The sequence below is a fragment of the Acanthochromis polyacanthus genome, chromosome 21 (assembly GCF_021347895.1).
Source record: "Acanthochromis polyacanthus isolate Apoly-LR-REF ecotype Palm Island chromosome 21, KAUST_Apoly_ChrSc, whole genome shotgun sequence".
Taxonomy (NCBI): Eukaryota; Metazoa; Chordata; class Actinopteri; family Pomacentridae; genus Acanthochromis; species Acanthochromis polyacanthus.
The window spans coordinates 4,704,734-4,726,273 of record NC_067133.1 but is presented as its reverse complement, the minus strand read 5'-3'; the positions used below and the strand labels follow the sequence as shown (position 1 = coordinate 4,726,273).

At 39.3% G+C, this 21,540-nt stretch overlaps 1 protein-coding gene across 2 annotated transcripts; it reads left to right on the top strand.

Annotated features, from left to right (window-relative positions):
- The first annotated feature begins 1,604 nt into the window (after positions 1 to 1,604).
- Positions 1,605 to 19,407, top strand: triobpb (TRIO and F-actin binding protein b). Of its 2 annotated transcripts, none has more exons than XM_051940934.1 (13): positions 1,605 to 2,041; positions 5,530 to 5,586; positions 6,234 to 6,302; positions 6,458 to 6,547; positions 6,843 to 6,952; positions 9,260 to 9,701; positions 11,797 to 12,040; positions 14,005 to 14,116; positions 16,042 to 16,201; positions 16,569 to 16,661; positions 17,867 to 17,953; positions 18,112 to 18,286; positions 18,435 to 19,407. In XM_051940934.1, exons 1-12 carry the CDS (start codon positions 2,036 to 2,038, stop codon positions 18,271 to 18,273), a joined length of 1,632 nt encoding a protein of 543 aa, XP_051796894.1. In that variant the 5' UTR covers positions 1,605 to 2,035; the 3' UTR covers positions 18,274 to 18,286; positions 18,435 to 19,407. The 2 variants fall into 2 exon arrangements, with proteins under 2 accessions (XP_051796894.1, XP_051796893.1); XM_051940933.1 differs by having other exon boundaries at positions 1,608 to 2,041; positions 18,112 to 18,304.
- Positions 19,408 to 21,540: the final 2,133 nt, after the last annotated feature.

The following is a 21,540-nucleotide window of genomic DNA, read 5'->3' as shown; positions in this document are numbered from 1 at the left end:
TTTAAAACTTCATTTAAATTCAGGTAACTTAATGAAAATGGCTTCACTTCATTTTTCTTCACCTTGAGTCCAGGATTTCAAGTCCTGACTTGTCTGGACAGTTTCAGATGATTAGTAAGAAAAACTACCTGAAAAGCTTATTCCAATAAGTCATTGTGGTGGAACATTGTTTCATTAGAAGTTGTAACAACTCCAAAAGATTGATGCAAGCTTGTTTTTGTTGAGCCAGAAGTAATCAACCAAGTACGTTTCATGCACTCATATACATAAATAAATGATTCAGGGGACCTGTTCTCATCACTGAATTACAATCTATTAGAGTGTACACGTTATTTTGATGTGTAATGTTGATATAATAATGTTGATAATTGTATCAGCTTAATATTCTGTGCAATTTAAACTGTAATTACTACATTAGTTGATCTAGAGCCTAATTTAAACTGAGGTAACAATGAAAATGGCTTGATAACTTCATTTTTCTCCAGGATTTCAAGTCCTAAAGTGTCTGAACAATATCAGGTGACTGGTAAGAAAAAGTACCTGAAAAGCTTATTCCAATAACTCATTGTAGTTGGACATAATTTCAACAGAAGTTGTAACAACTCCAAAAGATTGATGCAAGCTTATTTTTGTTGAGCCAGAAGTAATCAACCAAGTACACTTCATGCACTCATGTATAAATGAATGACTCAAGGGACCTGTTCTCATTGCTGAATTAAAATCTCTGAGGGTCTACACATTATTTTAAAGTGGTATGTTGACATAATAATGTTTCATCAGCTTAATACTGTGTGTCATTTAAAATCTAATTGCTATATTAGTTGATTGAAAACCTCATTTAAACTGAGGTAACTTAATGAAAATGGCTTGAAAACTTATTTTTTCTTCACCTTGAGTCCAAAATTTCAAGTCCTAACATGTCTGGACAATTTCAAATGCTTTGCAAGAAAAAGTATCTTGAAACTTTTGACAGTACCTCATTGTGGTTGAGTATAGTTTCATTTTAAGTTGTAATAACTCCAAAAGATTGATGCAAACTTCTTTTTGTTGAGCCAGAAGTAATCAACCAAGTACGTTTCATGCACTCATATAGAAACAAATGATTCAGGTGACCTGTTTTCACCATTGAATTAAAATCTGTTGATAATTGCATCAGCTTATTGTTCTGTGCAATTAAAACTCTAATTACTGCTTTAGTTGATTTAAACCTCATTTAAACTGAGGTAACTTAAAGAAAATGGCTTGATAACTTCATTTTTCTTTGCCTTGAGTCCAAGATTTCAAGTCCTCTCCTCTGTCCTAACATGTCCGGACAATTTCAGATGACTAATAACAAAACACCTTGAAACTTATTCCAGTAAGTCATTGTGGTTGAAAATAGTGTTGTAATACCTCCAATACATTGATGCACACTCTATAGAATATGATTTTTTTTTAGAGTGTAGTGAGGTCTGATGGTTAAAAATCTTACTTTATTCACCTGTATTGTCTTAGTGCCAGTTAAATCCAGCTCTGATTGCAGTAATAATCAGGACTGTGATATGTGATGATGGCTCAGATGGATCCCCTGCTCCTCCGGAGGCCCCGGACCCCGTCTTTATACCTCCAGCTCTGGGAGGCTTGTTTTCTCAAATGGTCTTCACGGATCCGCCCAGGAAGTGGCAGACGACAGGGCAAGAGAGCTGCGAGCGAACACATCCGACCGAGTTGCGTTGAGCTCCTGACGACTTGTCATAAACTTGAGGAAAAATTTCGAGTTTCGTCGTTCCGTGTTCGGTCACCGGTGGGATGAACGTACTTTCCCCTTAAGAGCGGCCCGACCGTCCCGTCTGCCGTGCACCGTGGCGGTCCGCTTGATTAAGTTAACACGGGCATGAATGGCGGGGTTTTATCTCGGTTCTCCTACCGTCAGTCTGCTGCGAGAAAGTAATCTGGGTTTTAGCTAACACGACGAGAGGAAAGTGGGGGGTTTTGTTTTCGCGGTTTAACGCTTCTTTTGTCTTTATTTTTTTAACCCTTTCTGGATCCTGTTATCATGACGGTAAGCTCTTCGATGAAAAGCTCAGTGTGTGTGTTTTTTTCCCTGTCTGTCTGCTTCCTGAAATAATGCATCTCAAATGAACTTTAGCCCAAGAGCTAGCCGTTGAAGTAGCTCAATTTTGGACGAATGTTCGACTAATTATTAATAAAGTTGAACATTTGTTAGCTTTACGTAGCTAGCTAGTTTAATGGGCTCTCGTGCGCTTGTTTGATTCGAGGGGTGTGTACGTTACTTGCCGCTAGCTTAAAACTTTTTTATGTGTGTGTGTGAGTGTGTTACATGTAAAGCAGTAACAATTTGCTCATATTTGCTTAGCTGACATGTTTAAAAAGTTGTTTCTGAGCGTGGTGTAGTTCCTCCTGTTTGCCATTTCGTGTTTACAGTAGCAGTAAGGGTCATTAGCCGGTAGCTTGTACTGTATGTGTCGGTTTTTACAGCCAGCTGTGACACATGTTCCCCTATTTGCACTCAGCCAACACCTGGCTGGTGTTTTTATAAATAACCACCCAGACGGTACTGACTCTTCTCCAAGCCGTTCAGGAACTAACATCACAATGAGCCGTGCATGAGGATACTCTTACTCACATTGTGCAGAAGGTTCACCTATTTAACTAGGCCTAAAGGACAAAGCTCACCAGACAATGCTCTTTTATAATGACAGGAGTTGACTCAAACTGTCTCCGGTGTTAGCTGAAAGCGCCTGTGGAAGAAACTGACATTGTGATATTTCTGCCATTGGAAAAGGTTATCACCAGATGGGTTGGTTAACTATTTGTGTTGGCTTTATGGCTTGATTGAAATGCAAACAAATTAGTTGCATTGTGTCATGTAGTGTCAACAGCTGCGACGTGCAAAGTACTTGTTTTTGGTCAGCATCACCCGCACAACTGACTTTCTTTCTTGCCTTGTTTTGCACCACAAATCAAATTAAGCTTTGTTGTCATTTAGCTGTACATAGAACACTAGTGCAGGCAAGATGAGAGAGCGTTTCTCTGGGATCCAATTTACAGCAGTTAAACAAACTCTACAGTAGAGAAAAATGCATGCACACATCCCTAAGACATCATTTTACCAAACTGACAAAATTGGCAGTTGAGTTGTTACTAAGTGTCCGTACATCCTGTGATGTAAAGTGACATTGTGGAATGATACATCATTTAAATACTGAAAATAAAACCACTAAAATTTAGGTCCGGATCAGCACTTCAGCATTCTGACAGCTTGTGGAATGAAGCTTTTCACTGTTTCTCTCTTGTTTCTCTCTTATTTTGATGTGCAAAAATAAAAATCAACCCAGTTTTTCTGAGCAGTTATCCTGGGAAAGACAGGCTTCTCTTCTATTTAATTTGCTTCACATCATATAGCCTGTGATCTGGTAATTGTGCATGCCCACATCGCAATGTTGAAGCTGAAACGATTTATTATACAGCTTAATGTATGGAAATTACAGCCTCTTTCTGCTGTGTCCTTTTCCTGACCCTGCTTGTGGGCATATATTAACAAGATAATATGAATTTATGTTGAGATTTCTCATGTCACTTGAATTGATACGACGGTTGAACTGTGGATTGGATCTGCTGGTGTATTCGAAACTGAAGCCTTTGTGCATCTCTAATTGTGTTGTTTCTGATGGCAATCTCAGTTTGAAGTCTGTTCATTGTTCAGTCCAAATCTATACACTTTCTGTGAGACATTAGAAAAGGATAGAAAAACAATCTACAATGATTGCTTTTTCAGTCTCCTACAGTACAGCTGTTAGTTGTGATGTAAAGTTGTGGCGTGGTTTGTGAATGTTTGCACACCCAAAGGGTATTTTAAGATCCCCTTCAGTGAAAATAAAGTGTTTTTTAACCATGTCAACATTTCCATATGGTTTCTTTTTTAATATGCTTTTTAATTATCTGTATTTTTATATTTTAATATGCTTCCAAAGTTTCAGAAATCAATTCTGTCGACTTGTACGGTGATGCTTTGCGTAGGACTGTTCTTTCTCAGAATCAATGTCGGGCTGAATTACTCCAATATCAACACTTGCCACTGTGTATTGTAAAGTCGTTTTACAGCATTTGAGCGGAGTCATAGGTGAGCTGGTGTGCTGAGCTGCAGCGAATGGGGAGAGGTGGCTGAAGATGGAGGCAGGGACTTTGTAAATCTGCAAGTGTGTAGAATTATATCTATGATATTTTAAGCTTTAAGTAACTCCGGGACACAGGCATGAGTTTTAGTGTTTAATCAATGGCTGAATAGAGACGTTAAATGGTTCTCAATGTTTCCAAACATTGCATCATTGTTTATTAATGGCTACACAAAAAGCTTAGGTGGGGCTTATCAAATTTTTTCATACACCAGGGGCAGTTCTAATACATTATTCCTTTTACATGGTCTGTTGGCAGTCATCAGACTGGAAAATTTGTTAGATTAAAGAAGATCAGTGGCACTTACAGACAGGATTAAAAAGAGAATGACGGGGTGGTACTGTGGCTTACAAAAACACCAGGTAAGGAGAACAAATACGGAAATGGGATGGTTAGAGATGACGGAAAAGACAGAGAAATGACCAGCTAAATAAATGAACAAGAAGTTACAGCTGACATTCAAAAAAAGCTGATGGGAGTGAGGTTCCTTTGGGAGGTGAGCTGACGAATCCAGAGAGATTTAAAAGTGAGGAATGTACATGCTGGTGAAAGAGAGATAAGCAAAGGGAGGAATGCAGGCTGGAAAAAGTTGCCTAATCTTAATCCGAGATCACCACGTCTTGAAAAACCTGGCGCATGTTTTTCTCTTCCTGTCATGGTGTCAAAAAAAAAAAAAGCGGTGGTGCTCTGCTCAGCTGCAGCAAAGCAGAGCACCACCAAGTTGTGTTGCAGCGTTGCGTAAACACTGTCATGTTGAGATACCATACAGGTGACATTAGTCTTTGTTAAGTGATCAGTACATACTATAGAAACAGTATTAAATGGTTTTGTCATCTAAATGTCTTTTTGTTCAAAAAAATGTCTGAATAGAAACATCTAGCAGTGCCACTACTGAACGTATGAGGCTCAGGTTGAGAAAAGCTCATTTCTCCACAGTGGTTTTTATCCATTGTGGCCCAATAAGTCAGCAGTATATTACTAGTGTCTGTTGTCTGCATATACAACAATAAAAAGAATAAATGTGTATCGGTTCGGTGGTTTCTCATCTCTTGGACTCTCTTTGATATGGCCTTATTGTGTGCTTTGCCCAGTCTGGGTGTTGTTTCATGTGTTACACTGAGTCACTTTTTTTCTCTTCTGTCTGCTTCCTGTTCGCTTTCTCAGTTTCTTTCTTCTCTGTAAAATCCATCCAGACTTGCGAGTGATGAAGGCGTTGCAACAGAACGGCCTTGACTTTCACAGACGCACAAAGTTCCTTCTTTCAAGTTCTGTTGCATTTTTTTTTTTTGCTTGTTTGTGAAGCATCCAAATGAAGTGAGGAGAAGTTGACTCTGTGTGCTCTGTGCTTTGCAGCCTGACCTCTTGAACTTCAAAAAGGGATGGATGTCAAACCTGGACGACAGCGGGGAGGTAAAGTGCTGTAAAGCCGAGTGTCTTGCTCCACTCTTCTCCCTCCTTCTTTACCGCCCTCTCTCCAGTCTGTCTAGTTCATAATGAGAAAGGTTGCCTGTAAGATGATAGCAGCAGATTATCCTCGTTATCACATTATTAGCTTGGTGGCTGGAGGCAGAGCAGGTGTCTCCTCTCTTTTAATGATATGCTTGATTGAATGAGCTTCTCACTTCACACACACCACATACTGTAAGTCTTCAGCTTACCACAGGGCCTTCCTGTTTCACTGATGTTTGTCAGTGAAACTCTAAAAAGCAAACAATGAATAGGCTGCAACTAGTCGTATTTTCATTTTTGATTGGTTTATTTTGTCTTCAAAAATGGAGTAGTTGTTTGATCTGTGAAAGTAACCCAAAGATATTCAGTTTGCTGTCATAGAAGAGGAAAGAAACCGGAAAATTTTCAAAGTTAAGAAGGTCGATCAAAGAATATACATTTTCTTTCTTTAAAAAACCTATCGATTACCTGCAGATACATTTAAAAGTATTTGATTACATGGTGCAGCTCTAAATATAATGATCTGAGATCGTGTTATTGTTTTATATTCAGACCTAAACGTTGCATCTCGGTCTTAGATTAAGTGAAATCTTTTTTTGTTTCTTCAGTGGAAGAAGCATTGGTTTGTTCTGACTGATGCAGGCCTGAAGTACTACAGAGACTCAACTGCAGAAGAGGTATTTATCTTTAAATATTTGCCATTTTCCGTTTGTTGCAAAATTTTGTAACTTTTCTGATAATGTGATCTGAGCGTTCCAACAAAAAGACATTGTATGTTTTTAATTTCTGAGAACATGTGAGAGAAATTTATCTTGCTCCTTTATCTCCACAGAAAGACGACTTGGACGGGGAGATTGACCTTAAATCCTGCGTGAAGGTGTCAGAGTTTGACGTGGAGAAGAACTATGGCTTTCAGATACAGGTGGCTATCTCTGTTACAGGTCAAACTCTTTTATTGGCTGACTGTGTGACTGATTTTCTTCATTGTATCCATCCCGTGTGGTCTTCCTTATCATCTTCAACCACACCTGCTCTCAATTTCTGCTTCATTTTCTTGTCATTCAGTTCTCACCACTCACATCTATGTCAGTATCTCCTCCACCTTGCTCTCGGTGTCTCTCGCTTTTAGTTTTACTGTATCTCCTCCGTCTCATCCCAGATCTGTTACATCTTTGTGTCTCCTTAACCTGCTTTTTTTTTTTTCTTTTGTTCCTCAGACACGTGAGGCCGTGTTCACGCTTTCTGCCATGACGGCTGGGATCAGGCGGAACTGGATCGAGGTTTTAAAGAAGTGCATACGGCCCAGCAGCTCTCCAGACCTCACGCAGTAAGAACCCACAGAATTGTATTAATATTTTTAGATTACAGTGCCATTTAGAGCCAGAAAGCACATTTTTCCCTGCTTTTTTTTTTTTTTAAATCAGTTTTAGCAATTTTTAGTGATGTGCACAATATTATCATTGTTCTTTTTCGGAAACAATTTCCCATCAAAAAATAAAATAAACAAAAAGGTGGACATCTTTATGAATATTGGAGAGTGACCATTATGTTGTCGTTAAATTTTAAGACTCAAAATTAAATTAGTATTTTCAATTTTTAACCCATTTTTCCCCAACATGCTACAAACCAGTCTTGTTTTTGATTTCTAAACGCTGTCATCTCTTCCATTTTATAAATATCCAGTGTTTTATCCCGCCATGCTGACATGGTGGAAATATCCTACAAATAGCCATTTCATAGTTCTAGATTTCATACTTGCAACCAACAAAACCCTCAATAGATATTTATCCTTTTTTTCTCCATTCCTGTGGTAAGCATCCCAAATCAACAGTTTTTTCCCCACAAGGAATTCCACATTTAACAACGTCTTGTAGTCCTCCATGAACGTCACTCCAATGCTGTCTAATAAGTGGGCATTCCCATTGGATATGAAGATGGTTTGGTGTCCACACTTTCTCCAACGGATAGAAGTTCCATCATAGTGTGTTTTTGATATGGAGTGATTAAGTATCTTATCACGGTTTTCCATCCATATTCCTTCCATCTCTGTGAGTTTGTGCATTTCCATTTCATTGCAGTCCGTTCCTCCTCTGATATAGTCTCCCTCCTTCTTTCTCCCGCATTGTCTTTACGTATTCAGTGCAAAATTGTAATTGGCTTCTTGTTTGTTTTCCCATCACATGAGTTTCTAAACAATTTCAGTCAGTCCATGTTGACCTCTGACACTGTATGTGGTTTTGTTTCTGACTTTTTTTTGCCTGCTTTACATGTTGGATACAGTTTTTTTTAAAGTCTTTTTCAAAGTTACAATGTTATATTTAGCATTTTCTTGTATGCACACTGCAATGTGTGCAATAGTCACATTGCAGGAAGTGGGATGTGAAGAGCAGCAAGTTACCTCTAACCTGCGACAATTTATTTCACTGCTTGATACCGAAAGAAAACGCTGACATTTGGGATTTTTTTCCATGATTAATCTGCAAGGAAACTCTATCAAGTATAGAGCATAATTTACTGACTACTGTAGCCTACATGTGAGATGTTTAGAGCAGCTTGGGAAATTGTATTATCCATCACCAAGCAGATGCTGGGCAAGTGAGGAGTTTTAAGTATAGCTTTATTTACGTTTTGCCTCAAGGAGATGCACTAGAAAAGAAGAACCTTATTTTAATTCGCATGTACGTTGGCGGGAATGTAGCACAACATGGAAGTGAAAGCAGTGCTGTGATATAAATAGAATTATTTAAATGTGACTGTGATAAAAATAATGTTGGCTGAAAACAGGTCCTTTTTCTGGCCTTTTAAATGAAAACCATCAAGCTCTGTATGATGAATGCAAAGTCATATCTGAATGCCGTCTGAGCAAAAATGCTATTTGGTGCTTTTGCCTTTGGTAGACCATCCAAGAGAAGTTCCAAATGGCTTTTCCAGCTGAAAAAAACACACACAAAGGGGTATTTTTTTTATAAAAATATAGAGACACCTCCCTACAAAATCACCCCAATGAATCTAGAGTAAATATTTCCGTCCAAATGGTTTTTCAAGCCATCTAGGGACATTTTTCTGTATCTTTTTAATATAATACATATTGCAGAACAGCTACATATTGCAATGTCCATTTTTTCCAGTATTGTGAAACTCTTGTCTCACACAAAGACGTTGCTCATTGAAGTATGTCGACATTTTGAAACATCATCTTAGATTTGGTTAGCCAGTATTTAAAATACTGTCATTTATAACAGTAAATAATACATTTATTTGAATGCTCATCAATTAATGACAAGCGTCGTTCTACTGGTGCATCTCCTCTAATTTCACAATTGTTTGCGCCTCCGTTCTTGGATTAATCACTTCAGGTCTTGCTTTGGCTCTGCCTTGAATAAATACAGCTAGATAAGAGGCTCCTCCTTCAACTCAGCCCCTGAAGAATTTCATTCACTTTGTGGTTTCTGGATGACTCAAAGTTTGAGCAATTATTTGGAGTACTAATAAATGTTCTGTTTTTTTAATGACTCACTGACAGCTCTGCCTTCAGGCTATAGATGGACTTATTCCTCCAGGAGATTAAAATGTGATGTATGGGTTATTAATTTGATGATGTGTAAGTTAATAGTTTGCCTCTAATCTTCTCTAGATTACCTGACAGCAGCAGCGACAAGGAAAACTCCCATTCTCGCTTTCTGCTGTCTTCCCGTCGCCCATCATCACGGCATGGCGACGCCCCGTCAGAAGTTCCAGCCTCCGCCCCTCCGACTTTGCGTAGGTTTGACTATGTCGAGTTGTCCCCTGTTCCCGCCTCCTCCAGCCCTCTCCCGGCCAGTCAGAGAGAAGCAGGGGAGGGGCAGGGGAGAGAGCATAGCCAATGGCAGGAGGAGAGGAATACGAGCAGCCAGTGGGAGGCTTTGCTGTCCAGGAAGGGCGTCGGCATGGGATCAAACCAAAGACTACGCGTGGAAGACGAAATCGAGAAGAAGTGGGCCGAGTTTGAAAGAATGCCGTTAAAGGAGATGAGCTCCTCGCCACCAATGGGATTACGGTCTTCCAGCCAATCAGCCAATGAGGCGCTGCAGAGGGAGGTAGTGCGTGGAGATGATTTTCCAATTTGCAATTTAAATAATATGCAAATTAACCCATCATCTGCATTGATGAAGTCAAACAATTCTGTCTGCTTTTTAACACTTTTTACTACATTCTGACACGTACATTACCGTTCAAAAGTTCAGGGTCACTTACAAATGTCCTTATTTTTGAAAGAAAAGTGTTTTTTTCCCCAATGAAGATGACATTAAATGAATCATAAATACAGCCTAGACATTGTTAATGTGGTAAATGACTGTTCTAGCTGGAAATTTTTTAATGGAATATCTCCATCGGGGTACAGAGGAACATTTCCAGCAGCCATCACTCCTGTGTTCTAATGCTACATTGTGTTAGCTAATGGTGTTGAAAGGCTCATTGATGATTAGGTGTGAGTTTTCATGGAGAACATGAAATCGTCTGGGTGTCCCTAAACTTTTGAACAGTAGTGTACGTACTCTTCAGCAGTGTTTTCCATCTGGAATAATATGCAGTGTGCAAACATACATCTGTGCAGATTCTTAGTCATCCAGGTTATAGTAATCATAAGTGCTTCAATAGAGGCAGCTGGAGTTTTTTTACTGGAAGAGGGATGACTCAAAGTGTTAATGGTGGTGAAACTGTCTGGAGAGAGGTGTCATGATTGTATTATAAGTATCTGATAAGTGGTGTCAGAAGCTCCCTCTTCTGTTTAGTGCGTCTTGTTTTGTTAAAGAGCCGTGAGCCATTTGATTTTGGGTTGAGGTTAAGTGCATGGACTCACTAAACCAGTTGGAACTGAAGAAACTTCTTGGATAAGAGGTTTTTAGGACTCAGAAAGAGAGGTTGAGTTGCCTTCTACGGACACACCGAGGATATGCAGCACATTTAAGATTGAAAGCAAAAATTCATGATTAGAAAAAGAATCTGTGCAGTAATATGGAAAATGCTCCTGAAAGTCCTGTCTGCTCCTTTTCTGTGTGTTGTGCTGTGCTGTGCATCTGGGTTTGAATCTGTTTCCACTCCGTCATATTATATATACCCAGGGCTCCAGACTGACTGTTTCACTGGTAGCACTGGTGTGACCAAGACAAAGTTGGTCGCAACTCCCACCCTGTCACAGGCAAATCAATAGACACTACAATTTACCGATGTTCCCTCAACGCCCCACATTGCAGGCTGCAGTATCTGCTGTTTTTAGTGTGCGACCAAAAATGATTTTGAAAAGAGTTAAACTTAGGCTTCCAAGATGAAACTGAGTGATTTTTTTTTTTTTTTCCTAAATGTGGTCTTTTCTATGAGCCGGAAAAACAGCACATGTAGGTGTGCTCTGCGCTTCACGAGAAGACCCCATTTTTCAGCGTAAATACCGCAGTACACCCCAGTTCTAAAAGTGCTACTTTCAGCCACTGTGGTTAACACAGTAGCTGTCTGTGCCGGTTAGAGTGACACCAATACAGCTAAATGATCATCATACAAGAGCACAACACGACCAATTGAAACGCTCTCAAAAAACCGTCACAAATGCGACCAGTTTGGTCGCAGTCTGGAGCCCTGCATATACATTAGCGTTCACAAGTTTAGAGTTGCTTACAAATGTCCTTATTTTAGAAAGAAAAGCATTTTTCTGCCAAAGAAGATAAAATTAAATTAATCATAAATACAGTCTAGACATAGTTAATGTGGTAAATGACTATTGTAGCTGGAAACAGCTGATTTTTAATGGAATATCTCCATAGGGGTACAGAGGAACATTTCCAGCAACCATCACTCCTGTGTTCTAATGCTACATTGTGTTAGCTAATGGTGTTGAAAGGCTCATCGATGATTAGAAAACCCTTGTGTAGTTATGTTGGCACATGAATAAAAGTGTGAATTTTCATGGAAAACATGAAAGTGTCCGGGTGACGCCAAACTTTTGATCAGTAGTGCACCTCAAGAGAGGATGAAAGATCAAAAACTGTAAACTTTAAGCACACAAACATCAACTCTACAGTCTAAGTGGTTGGCATCATTAGACTGCCTGGATTAAAACAATAGCTCAAGCAGATGTCGCTTTGGCCCCCTAACCCTGTCGCTCAGTGGGCTTTACCTCCGTCCTCCGTCTTTTCTCAGGTGGCGTCACTGAGGCAGCAGCTGGAGCAACTACAACGAGGGGGAGGCGGGGGAGGGAGAGGCGGGGGAGGCGTGCAGGGCGGCTGCGGCCCCGAGGCGCCCTGCAGCCGCAGCCTGGCGGCCATGGAGCGCGCTCACCGGCAGGCGCTGCAGGAGCTACAGAAGCGGCATGACCGCCAACTGAAGGAGCTGGAGACCGAGAAGGACAGGCTGTTGCTGGAGGAGACGCAGGACACCGCACGAGGTCAGTCGAAAAGCAGATCTATAAAATAATTGTGGAGTTCTGTGAAGATGGCGACAGATTCCATGATTTAAAGAGAGAAAAATTGTATCGGTTTAACTGTGACTTTTACTGTACCATTAATTGACCTGTCACTGACTAGCTCATATGATGAACTGGGTTGGAGTCAAAGGATAAATACAGTTATAAGACATAGAATAGTGTATTGAATGCTTGAAGGGCTGGACTCCACAAACCTCTGAAGGTGTTCTTTGGTATCAGGCACCAAGACATTTAGTAGTAGAATCTATGAGTCCTGGATGTTGCAAAGAAGAGACTCCATGGATCAGAGCTACTTGTCCATTATGTCCCACAGATGCGCAATCAGACTGAGATCTATGGAATTGGGACGAAAAGTCAATACATGTAATTCGGTATCGTGTTGCTCAAAGCATTTCTGAACAATGATTGCATTAAGGCAGGAAGTGTTATCCTGCTGAGAGGCCATCAGGGAATACTGCTGTCATGAAGGTGTGCAACAATGTTTACGTAGGTGGAACATGTCATAGTAAAAGCCACATGAATCCCATAGTGCATCCTGCTGCCATCTTTTTCCCAGGTAAATGTGCCTAGCCGTGCTCCAAATAAAGAAAACATCAGTCATCAGCCCAGGCCACCTACTTCCATTGCTCACAGGTGCTTTCAGTGGTCAGCATAGGCTCTGACAGTCTGCGGTTGTGTAGCCGCACACAAAGCAAACTGCAATGCGCTGTGCATTCTGACACCTTTCTCTAATAACAGTATTAAAGTTTTTACTCTCCACACCGGTCATGGAGCCTTAGCGGGCCATGACACTCTCATCAGTTTACCAGTTGTCCTTGGCTCTTGTTAGCTACTAACCACTGCATACCAGAACCACCCGCAAGCCCCGCCATGTGAGAGAAGCTCTGACCCCTATCATCATCACAATTTGTCAGTTTTTCCTGCTTCCAACATGCTGACATCAAGAACTTATTGTTTACTTGCTTCCTAATGTGTCTCACCCTTTGGCTGGTGGGATTGTAAAGAGATATATTGTGTTACTCACCTCAAGTACCCACTGTTGCCAACTCCTCAGCAAGGAGAGCCGCTGTTGGCTGTCCTAAAAGTCGCTAGAAGTCGCTAAATGATGTCATCGCCTAATTTGCATATTTCCCAGTTTGCATGTAATTGTAATCAATGTTGTAGGAGAGAGGAATAATGTTGTGGAAGAGACCAAAAAGTGAATATAAAACACCCAAAATATGTTTTTGTACTGGAGGCTAAATGCTGTGGTTTATTTTAGCATGACAGTGAAGAAACATTTTCGTTTATATGGCTCCGTAAGTCTGGATGGGATCTGTAGTGACTTTGCGCATGCGCGATTCATCTATCGTCTGGCTGCGGAGTGATGTGGGTCTCCCTCTCCCCTCACTGGGTCTGCTGCGGCGTTACTGGACTGACAGCCTGTGCTCTGGGAGGGGGAGAAGCTCACAGCAGCACCTGCTGCTTGTTGAAAACAGTAACTGCAGAATGAGCTGAGTTTTCCTATTAGAGTCTCCAAAACGGCAGAAAAAGTCGCTAGATTTGTCGCTAGTCGCTTTTGACAAAAAAAAAGTCGCTAGGAGCTTTGAAAAGTCGCTAGATTTAGCGAGAAAGTCATTAAGTTGGCAACACTGCAAGTACCAGTGGTTTTAATGTTGTAGCTGATGTGCATATATATATTTTAATCTCACAAAATACATATGTAGCTGATGATCTGTTTGTTTTAAACCTTGTGCAACTGCTCTGTATAGATCCTGTCTTTTTTATAAAGTATGTAAGGTTGTGAACATTTTTGGTGTTCGTACTGTTTTTTTGTTTTTTGTTTTATCCTGAGTTGTTTTCAGTTGGTTTCTTTCACCTCCCCCAATGAGAAAAACCTGGATGTGCTGTTATCATTTAGTTGTATCATGTTGTTTGTGTTCCAGTGATGGAGGCTTTGAAGAAGAAACACAGAGAGGAACTGGAGAGAGAGGTAGAGAAGGTGAAGAGGCTGAGCAGCGGAGGTCTGGACTCACAGTCTTTGCGAGCCCAACAACAGTAAGTAACTTCAAATTAGTTAGAGTGACAGACGTACAGTATAACGGCTACCCAGATAGCTGCAGGCATAGGAAACCGCTCTTTATCGGTTCAACAGAAACGGCATCAATTCCCAAAAAAATGGAGGTTTAAATCAGGGATAATGAACAAAAGGGTTCAACTTTTGTTATTTATTATGAAGTGTATCCCAAGTCTTCGGATATTCTGATTTCTTTCCCTCAGCATCTCTTCAATTCACAGTTAACTATTCACCTGAGCACTTTATGATGTTGTTTATGGTGTCATTGAAATTCTTGTCCCTCAAAACATGTGGCCAGTCATCACCTTCTCTGTGTTATGTTTGCTTCAGGAGATATGACTGAAAATACACAATTTCTTTATGGCAACAAGAGCGTGTCACCTGGACTACCAAGGAGTTTGTAAACCTCTTAAACTCTTCCCCTCGCAGCCTCGTCTTGTGTAAGCCTCGAACGTGAATTCTCGGTGGCAGTTCGGCCCCTCGGTCTCAGTCAGTCCAGGTCAGCTTCGGTAATTTATGTGAATAGGTCTCTTGTGCTTTTAAGCGGGGAGCTAGCTGGCCACAAAAGGCTCTTCTGTGAAATAAAAGGTTGATTTTGCAGACTCCACAACAAGCCCGGATACTTTGTTGAGGCGAGGCCATTACCGCAGCAGCCAGCGGGTCCTGTTAGGCACTTCAGGAATGTCGAAGAATTCGCTCATGGATTAGTTTTCTTTTGTAAGCTTCATAAAGCTTTTGACACAGACCGTCTCAGTGGCTGCAACTGGAACCTGCATTTTAGGGCTTATGCCTGTTGCCTACTCTGCAGTTTTCACGTTGCGTGCGCTTCCTTGTTTTTGTTATTAGTTAGAAGCAGAGAAGAGGTTTTCGAACCACAGCAGGAAATATTTGGCTCCTGAAACTGGAAAAACACTTAACATGTTGCTGTTATTAAACACAATTCATACTTTATTTTAATAATAGTGGAGTTTAAATGCGAATGCAGAGCAGAGTAAGAAGCTCACTGTTGTCCCGCTGGAGCACTGATGTGTCTAATTCTGAACTTTGTATGCTGATTTGCTGGGATTGCTGTTTTCTGTGTGATATCCTACAGTAAAAACACGGGGTGACTTTAGCCTTCGAGTTGTCCTGCGGGTCAAAATTGGCCCGTTTTAAAGTTTGAAAATGTGGAAAAAATACAGATTTTCACAGTGAAACTTCTGATGTCCACATTTTCAACATTTTTGTGGGGGAAAAAAAGAAATGCTAATGATGTTTTTTAAGAACATTAAAAAAAATCAACCAAAATCCAGCGAATTTCGCTGGATTTTGGTTGATTTTTTTGTGAATGTTCTTAAGAAAATATTAGAAGTCTTACTGATATATATGTAATTACTTTAGATATTTTTACTCATTTTTTGGAATATTTTTACTCATTTTTTAAAAATATTTACAAGATTTTTTTGCCAAATTTGGGGGATTTTTTTAAAATAAAACTTTTTTATGACCAATTTTTTTAAATTTTTTTTCCATGAAAAAAAATACAAAGCCACTTATTTATTCAACTGGAAGACAAATAATAGAACATAGAGGTAACATATCTATGAATAATAAAAGAGAAAGAATCGAATAAAATGAAAATAAAATAAATTCCATTAAAATTTAAAATAAAACTTTTAAGGTAAACTTTTAAGAAATTATTGGAATTTTTTTCTGAATATTTTGCAAATTTTCAGAAATTTGGGGATTTTTTTTTGCTGAATTTTTTTCAGACAAGGAAACAATATTTTTTGGTGCCTATAATTGAGGGTTAATCTCTCATCTGCTAGATTTGAAATTGCATCATTGCTCTTGTTAAGTCTGTCTTTTAGTTCGTGAGGACCCACCCTCAGCATCTTTATGTCGTGTTATCTGCGTTTTGCTGCAGGGCAGAAGTTCAGGCCTTGCAGAGAGAACTGTCTGGACTGTCTGAGCGCTACTCCCAGAAGTGTCTGGAGCTAAACCGAGCCGAGCAGAACAGCGCTGAAAGAGAGAGGGAAATCAGCCGCAAGGAGAGAGATATGGAGCAGCTGAAAAAAGAGAACCAGGTGCGTTTGCAGATTTGTAAACCGTAGTCGGACTTACAAGAAGAGCGATGCGAGCCCTCTTATCAGGCTCAAGTCAAAATGAAAGATTGTGTTCCCTTTTTCTGCGCTGGCAAATGTAAGCGTGGCATTTTTGGTGGTTGATGGTATTATACATTTTTCATTTTAGAGTGTTTTAGACGCATGTGACCACTCTGACCCTCACTGGAGCTTTGTGTTTAATAAGGGAGGGGTATCTGTTACTGATGCTGCTGTTCTCTGTTCGGACAGTAAACAAGTGTGAAGTCTGCTGCCGAGGCATATAACATGTATGTATGGCAGCCAATGGTCATTACTTAAGATTATAAACACAAAATATCTTCCCCTTCAGGATCTAAAGACCCGTTTGACAGAAGAGATCACCCGCATACGATCTACCGTCACAGTTCACGGCTCAGAGGAGAGGATACCCTGTGAACTGCAGGTGATAACCCTCTACTGTGTACTTAAACTGGCAGTGATCCTCTAAACTGGCAAACCTGTCCATCAAGGGGTGTGCTGAAGAAGACATTGACTGCTTTAGTTTAACAGGTTGGCTTAGAGGGGTAGCAATATACTGTGGTTTTTTAAGAAAATGAAATATTGCTATGAGGTTAATTATACACCTAAATAATGTTTTAGTGTTCAACATAGAAACGACACACAGCACAGACTTCCTCCACCTCCTTAAACTCATATAACAAGTGTAATTTGTCTGTCATCATCCAGCAGAATTAATGTATTGCAAAAGTGGAGTATTTCCTATCGGTCTATCTATAGATATAGATAAATAGCCAGTTTTGACTTATTGTTACTTGTATTCAACCAGCAAGTTTGTTTTTGATTGGAAATCAGGTGTTTCCCAGAAGATAATATACAAGAGGCATCATTGTGGAAAAAATAATTACTCGGCTTATATTTCCATCTAAAAGTCACTTTAAGTCAAAATTTGCATGAATAATTTTGGTTTTGATTGTATATCCTCCTGAGAACTGAGGAAATAAAGCGTCTTTTAATTTAATTTTCTTGAGACTTCCTGACCTTTCTGGAACTAAAACAACAAAACGTCAATCCATTTTCTAATGAAGCTTTAAGAAACTGAATTAAACGGAGTATAAATTAAGCTGTCAACAGTCTCCATTTTATCTCAGCATGGAATCAAAGCCCCCCTCACCCATCCCAGTCACATGAGAAATCATCAGAAAGACCAGGATGTCCTCCATGGAGCTCAGCAGGATTTAGTACGGTGGCTCAAATGAGTCAAAAAATACAAAAACAAACATCCACTACAGAGGACATAAATGAACGAACAGGCCGGGTCTCAGGAGGATATTTGTAGCTTTATATAATATAACTAATAGTTTTAGTTGAATTACATGAAGCTAGTTATTACATACACTCTAATAAGTTACGCTGACCAAGTGAGTTTGTATTTTACATGTTTTTTCTGGTAAACAAATGCCACTGATGTCACCAAGCCTCTGAGTGTCATTTCACTGTTAAAGTTCACTTACACACAAAACCCAGTGTGTTTTCTTCAATATGTCACAGCATTTTCTACGCATTCTTGGGTAATAAATATGTTTTTCTCTGTACTTTTTTCTTTTTTCTTTGTCATCCTAAAAACACATCATGTTGTTTTCCCTCCAGGTTCTTCTTAGGATGAAAGACAACGAGATCGAGTACTTACACAAAGAGATCAGCTGTCTGAGGAACGAGCTGCAGTTTCTTAACTTGGTAATGTGTGTGTTTGTGTGCGTGGGTTGATGTGTTAAAAGTCGTTAGAATTTCTTTCAGTGCAGCCTCGGCTACAACATCATCTCGGTTGCCCGTCTGATCACCTGAAATCTATTAGAAAATGTGTGAAAATTCATCTGCCACTCTTTGCTCTGCAGGAAAAGCAACTGGCCTGCGATCGATACACCGAGGTGCACGAAGAGCTGAGCGGGATGAAAGGCCGAAACGAGCGAGAGATCCAGAGCCTTAAAGAGCACTTAAAGCTGGCGATGGCTGCTCTGCAGGAGGGGCAGAAGCTGGGGAACAGCCTGGACCACTGAGAGGCTGCTGCTGGTACTAACGCTCTGGCAGGTGTTTACAGGCTGGCATAGTGTCATACTAATGTAGCCAACAAACAGCTGCCTCTATGGAGATTCAGAGAGGCAGCTGTTTGTTCAGTTTGTAATTGTTTTTTTTATCGTTCTTTTCTGTCTTTTTGCAGGTGTGTCGCCGCTTCATTGGAAGAGAGATTTGGAGATAAGTGTTGTTTCCAGCTGTGGGGACCTTCATCATGCCTTCGTTTTCAATCATTCTGCCAACGAGCAGCGTAGAGTAGCCGTTAGCTGGTTTCATTACACTGGGCCACACCTGATATATAAAACTGCACTTTTAATTATTTTTATTTTAGCTTTTTGCTTTTGTGAGTGCAAGCGTGTATGAGTGTGCATTTGGTCCAAAAACTGGAATATTTGTTGAATGATTTTTTTCTTTTTTTTTATCAGGTATTGTAGATAAGAGTTCATACTGTATCGGCTTTTGTAGTTGGATAAGCTTCTCGTTCCCTCATGTCTGCTGCCTCAGACAGCAGCGGTCAGAAGAGCTACTGTCATTTCAGTTTCCTGTTGTACAGTTTTTCGCGTTTACCTTGTCAAGATGACACACTTGTTTTCTTAAGAAATGGGAGCTTTTCATTTGCTGTAATTATTATTTTTTTACACAATTGTTCTCATGTTCTGTTATATTTGTGGATACGTATTTTTGGAGAAAATATTTAGGGATTAAAACAGGACAAAACAGCAAAATTTCTACTTCCTGGCTGAATTGCAAATTGTTCTATGATAATGTCGAAGCAAATTCAGGCTCAGCTTTTTTTTTGGGATGCTTGTCGAAGCTGTTGGATGAATGTTGTCCCGCATTACAGATGTCTTCATTTTTTTGTTTACCACGGTTGAGAACTCAGAAGCTTTAAGTCTCCCCTGATCTTTATGGGCATATACAGCATGTGCCACGACGAATAACAGGTGTTGCATCAATGAGCCAATTTTTTTTGTTGATAATGTGTATTGTGATAAAATGACTTATCTACTTGCCTTTTGAAAACATTTTCATATTTAATGTACTATAGAGCCTCGTGTCTTTTCTTTGTAAATTATACACATTTTTTGCAATCAATTAAAAAAAGTCCTGCAGTAAAACACTTGTGCACGATGCATTTCACTTCAACGCCTGCAGACCACACATGCTTTGGTTTTTCATTCATTTTGCATTAACCTGAACACACATTCATTTTTGATTGGTGGTAGATTTGAAACCAGATAAGATAGATTGATCAGCCTTTTTGCGTATAAAATCTGGGGAGTTGCACTAACGTTTCACAAATTCGCCAGATCTCAGAGCGATTTTCGTAGCAGTGATGGGTTTGTAAAAAATGCACAATAAAGCACACATTAATCTTTTTAATCGAGATCACGGGATCGTGTGCAGCATTGATACATTTACAATTTTGAGGGATACAGCTATGCAATTTCTGTTCACGAAAACTTTTTTTTTCAATTTATTTCACTTTTAACCCTTGTTTCGTCCTGCAGGTCAAATTGACCCGTTTTAAAGCTTGAAAATGTGGGGGAAAAAAACATTTTCACAGTAAAAAATTCCACATTTTCCAATTTTTTTAAAAATTTTTGAACATTTTTTGGTGGAAAAAAAAGAACAGAATCTTGACCAGCTTTCTAGAATCATGGTCTCTGACAGCATTCTTGAATCTTGTCCTATGTAAAGATTTTAGATTCTTGACCTATGACAGCATTCAAGAATGTTGGTGTGTGTCAGCACTGTAGGAGCTTGACCCATGAACACATTATGAAATTTTGGAATGTGACAGCAATCCATAATATTGACCTTTGACAGCATTCTAGAATCGTGCAATAACAGCATTCTAAATCCCTGATTTGCAACAACTGTAGAATCTTGAACAATGACAGCATTCTTGCATGTTGGTGTCTGCAAAGACTAGAATCTTGACCCATGAACACATTATGAAATCATGGAATGTGAGCATTCCAGAATACTGACGTAGGAAAAACATTCTGCAGTCTGGGGCTATAACAGAGTTCTAGATTCCTGACTAATGACAGCACTCTAGAATCTTGACCTATTGCAACATGTTGGTATTTGACGCCATTCTGGAATCTCGACCTTGGACACCACTACAGAATCTTGAATTCTGACAGCACCCTGGAGTTTTGATGTAGAGAAACATTCTAGAACCTTTGTCTCACAACATTTTAGAATCTTCACCTTTGACAGCAATCCAGAATGTTTCTTTCAGAACATTCAGAAAAGAAATCAACCAAAATCCAGTGAATTTTGCTGGATTTTGGTTGATTTTTTTCCCCCAAATGTTCTTAAATAAAATAGAACTTTTACTGATATGTATGAAATCATTTTAGATATTTTTTAGGATTTTTTTGGAAGATGTTTATTAAGTTTTTTGAAAATATTTACAATTTTTATTTTTTTTATTTTTATTTCTTGCCAAATTTGAGGATTTTTTAAAATTTTATGGGAAACTTAAGGAATCTTCCTGACGATTTTGCAAATTTGCTGAATTTTTGGATTTTTTAAGACAAGGGAGCAATATTTTTTGGTGCTGTAAATGATCATATCAAGAGGGTTAAGCAATTTATTGTAGTAGTTAAAACATAAATCAATACGTATTATTAAAACTTGGGATATGAGGGCTATATTGATGTAAAGCAAATTACAATACTCCAAAAAATTGCGCTGTAGCATGTAAAAATGTAAGAATATGACGTGGTGGATTTGCACAATGATCAGTTCATAGTATGACTCGATTTTGGCAAATGTTAAGATTGTGTTGTTTGATGTTAATTGATTGTCTTTCAACTTCTGTGATGCTAAGAGGCTCTAGTTTTTGTTGTTGCTTTTGCAAAGACATTCCATTCAGTTTACCCTGTAACACAGAAGAACAAATAGTGTTAGATCTTCCTTAAAATACATTGCATTTGAGTACAATAGCTTTAATTACTATGGAACTGAATGTATCTAAAATATTGTTAATACCAATAATGTATGGTGGAAGTATTCAGAGGGCTTACTATGTGAAAATACCCACAAAGTGAAGTAAAAAAAATTCAACGAGAAAGTAGTAAATGTAGTAAGATATCAGTGACAAGACGGACCAAAACAAGAAAAAATAAGATGTCAATCAGCAGTTTTCTGTAAGAATGGTCAAAGTCATTACGGTTTACTTAAAAACACCCACTTAAGCACAGCACTTGAGTACATTTACTGAAGTAGTGAAGTTT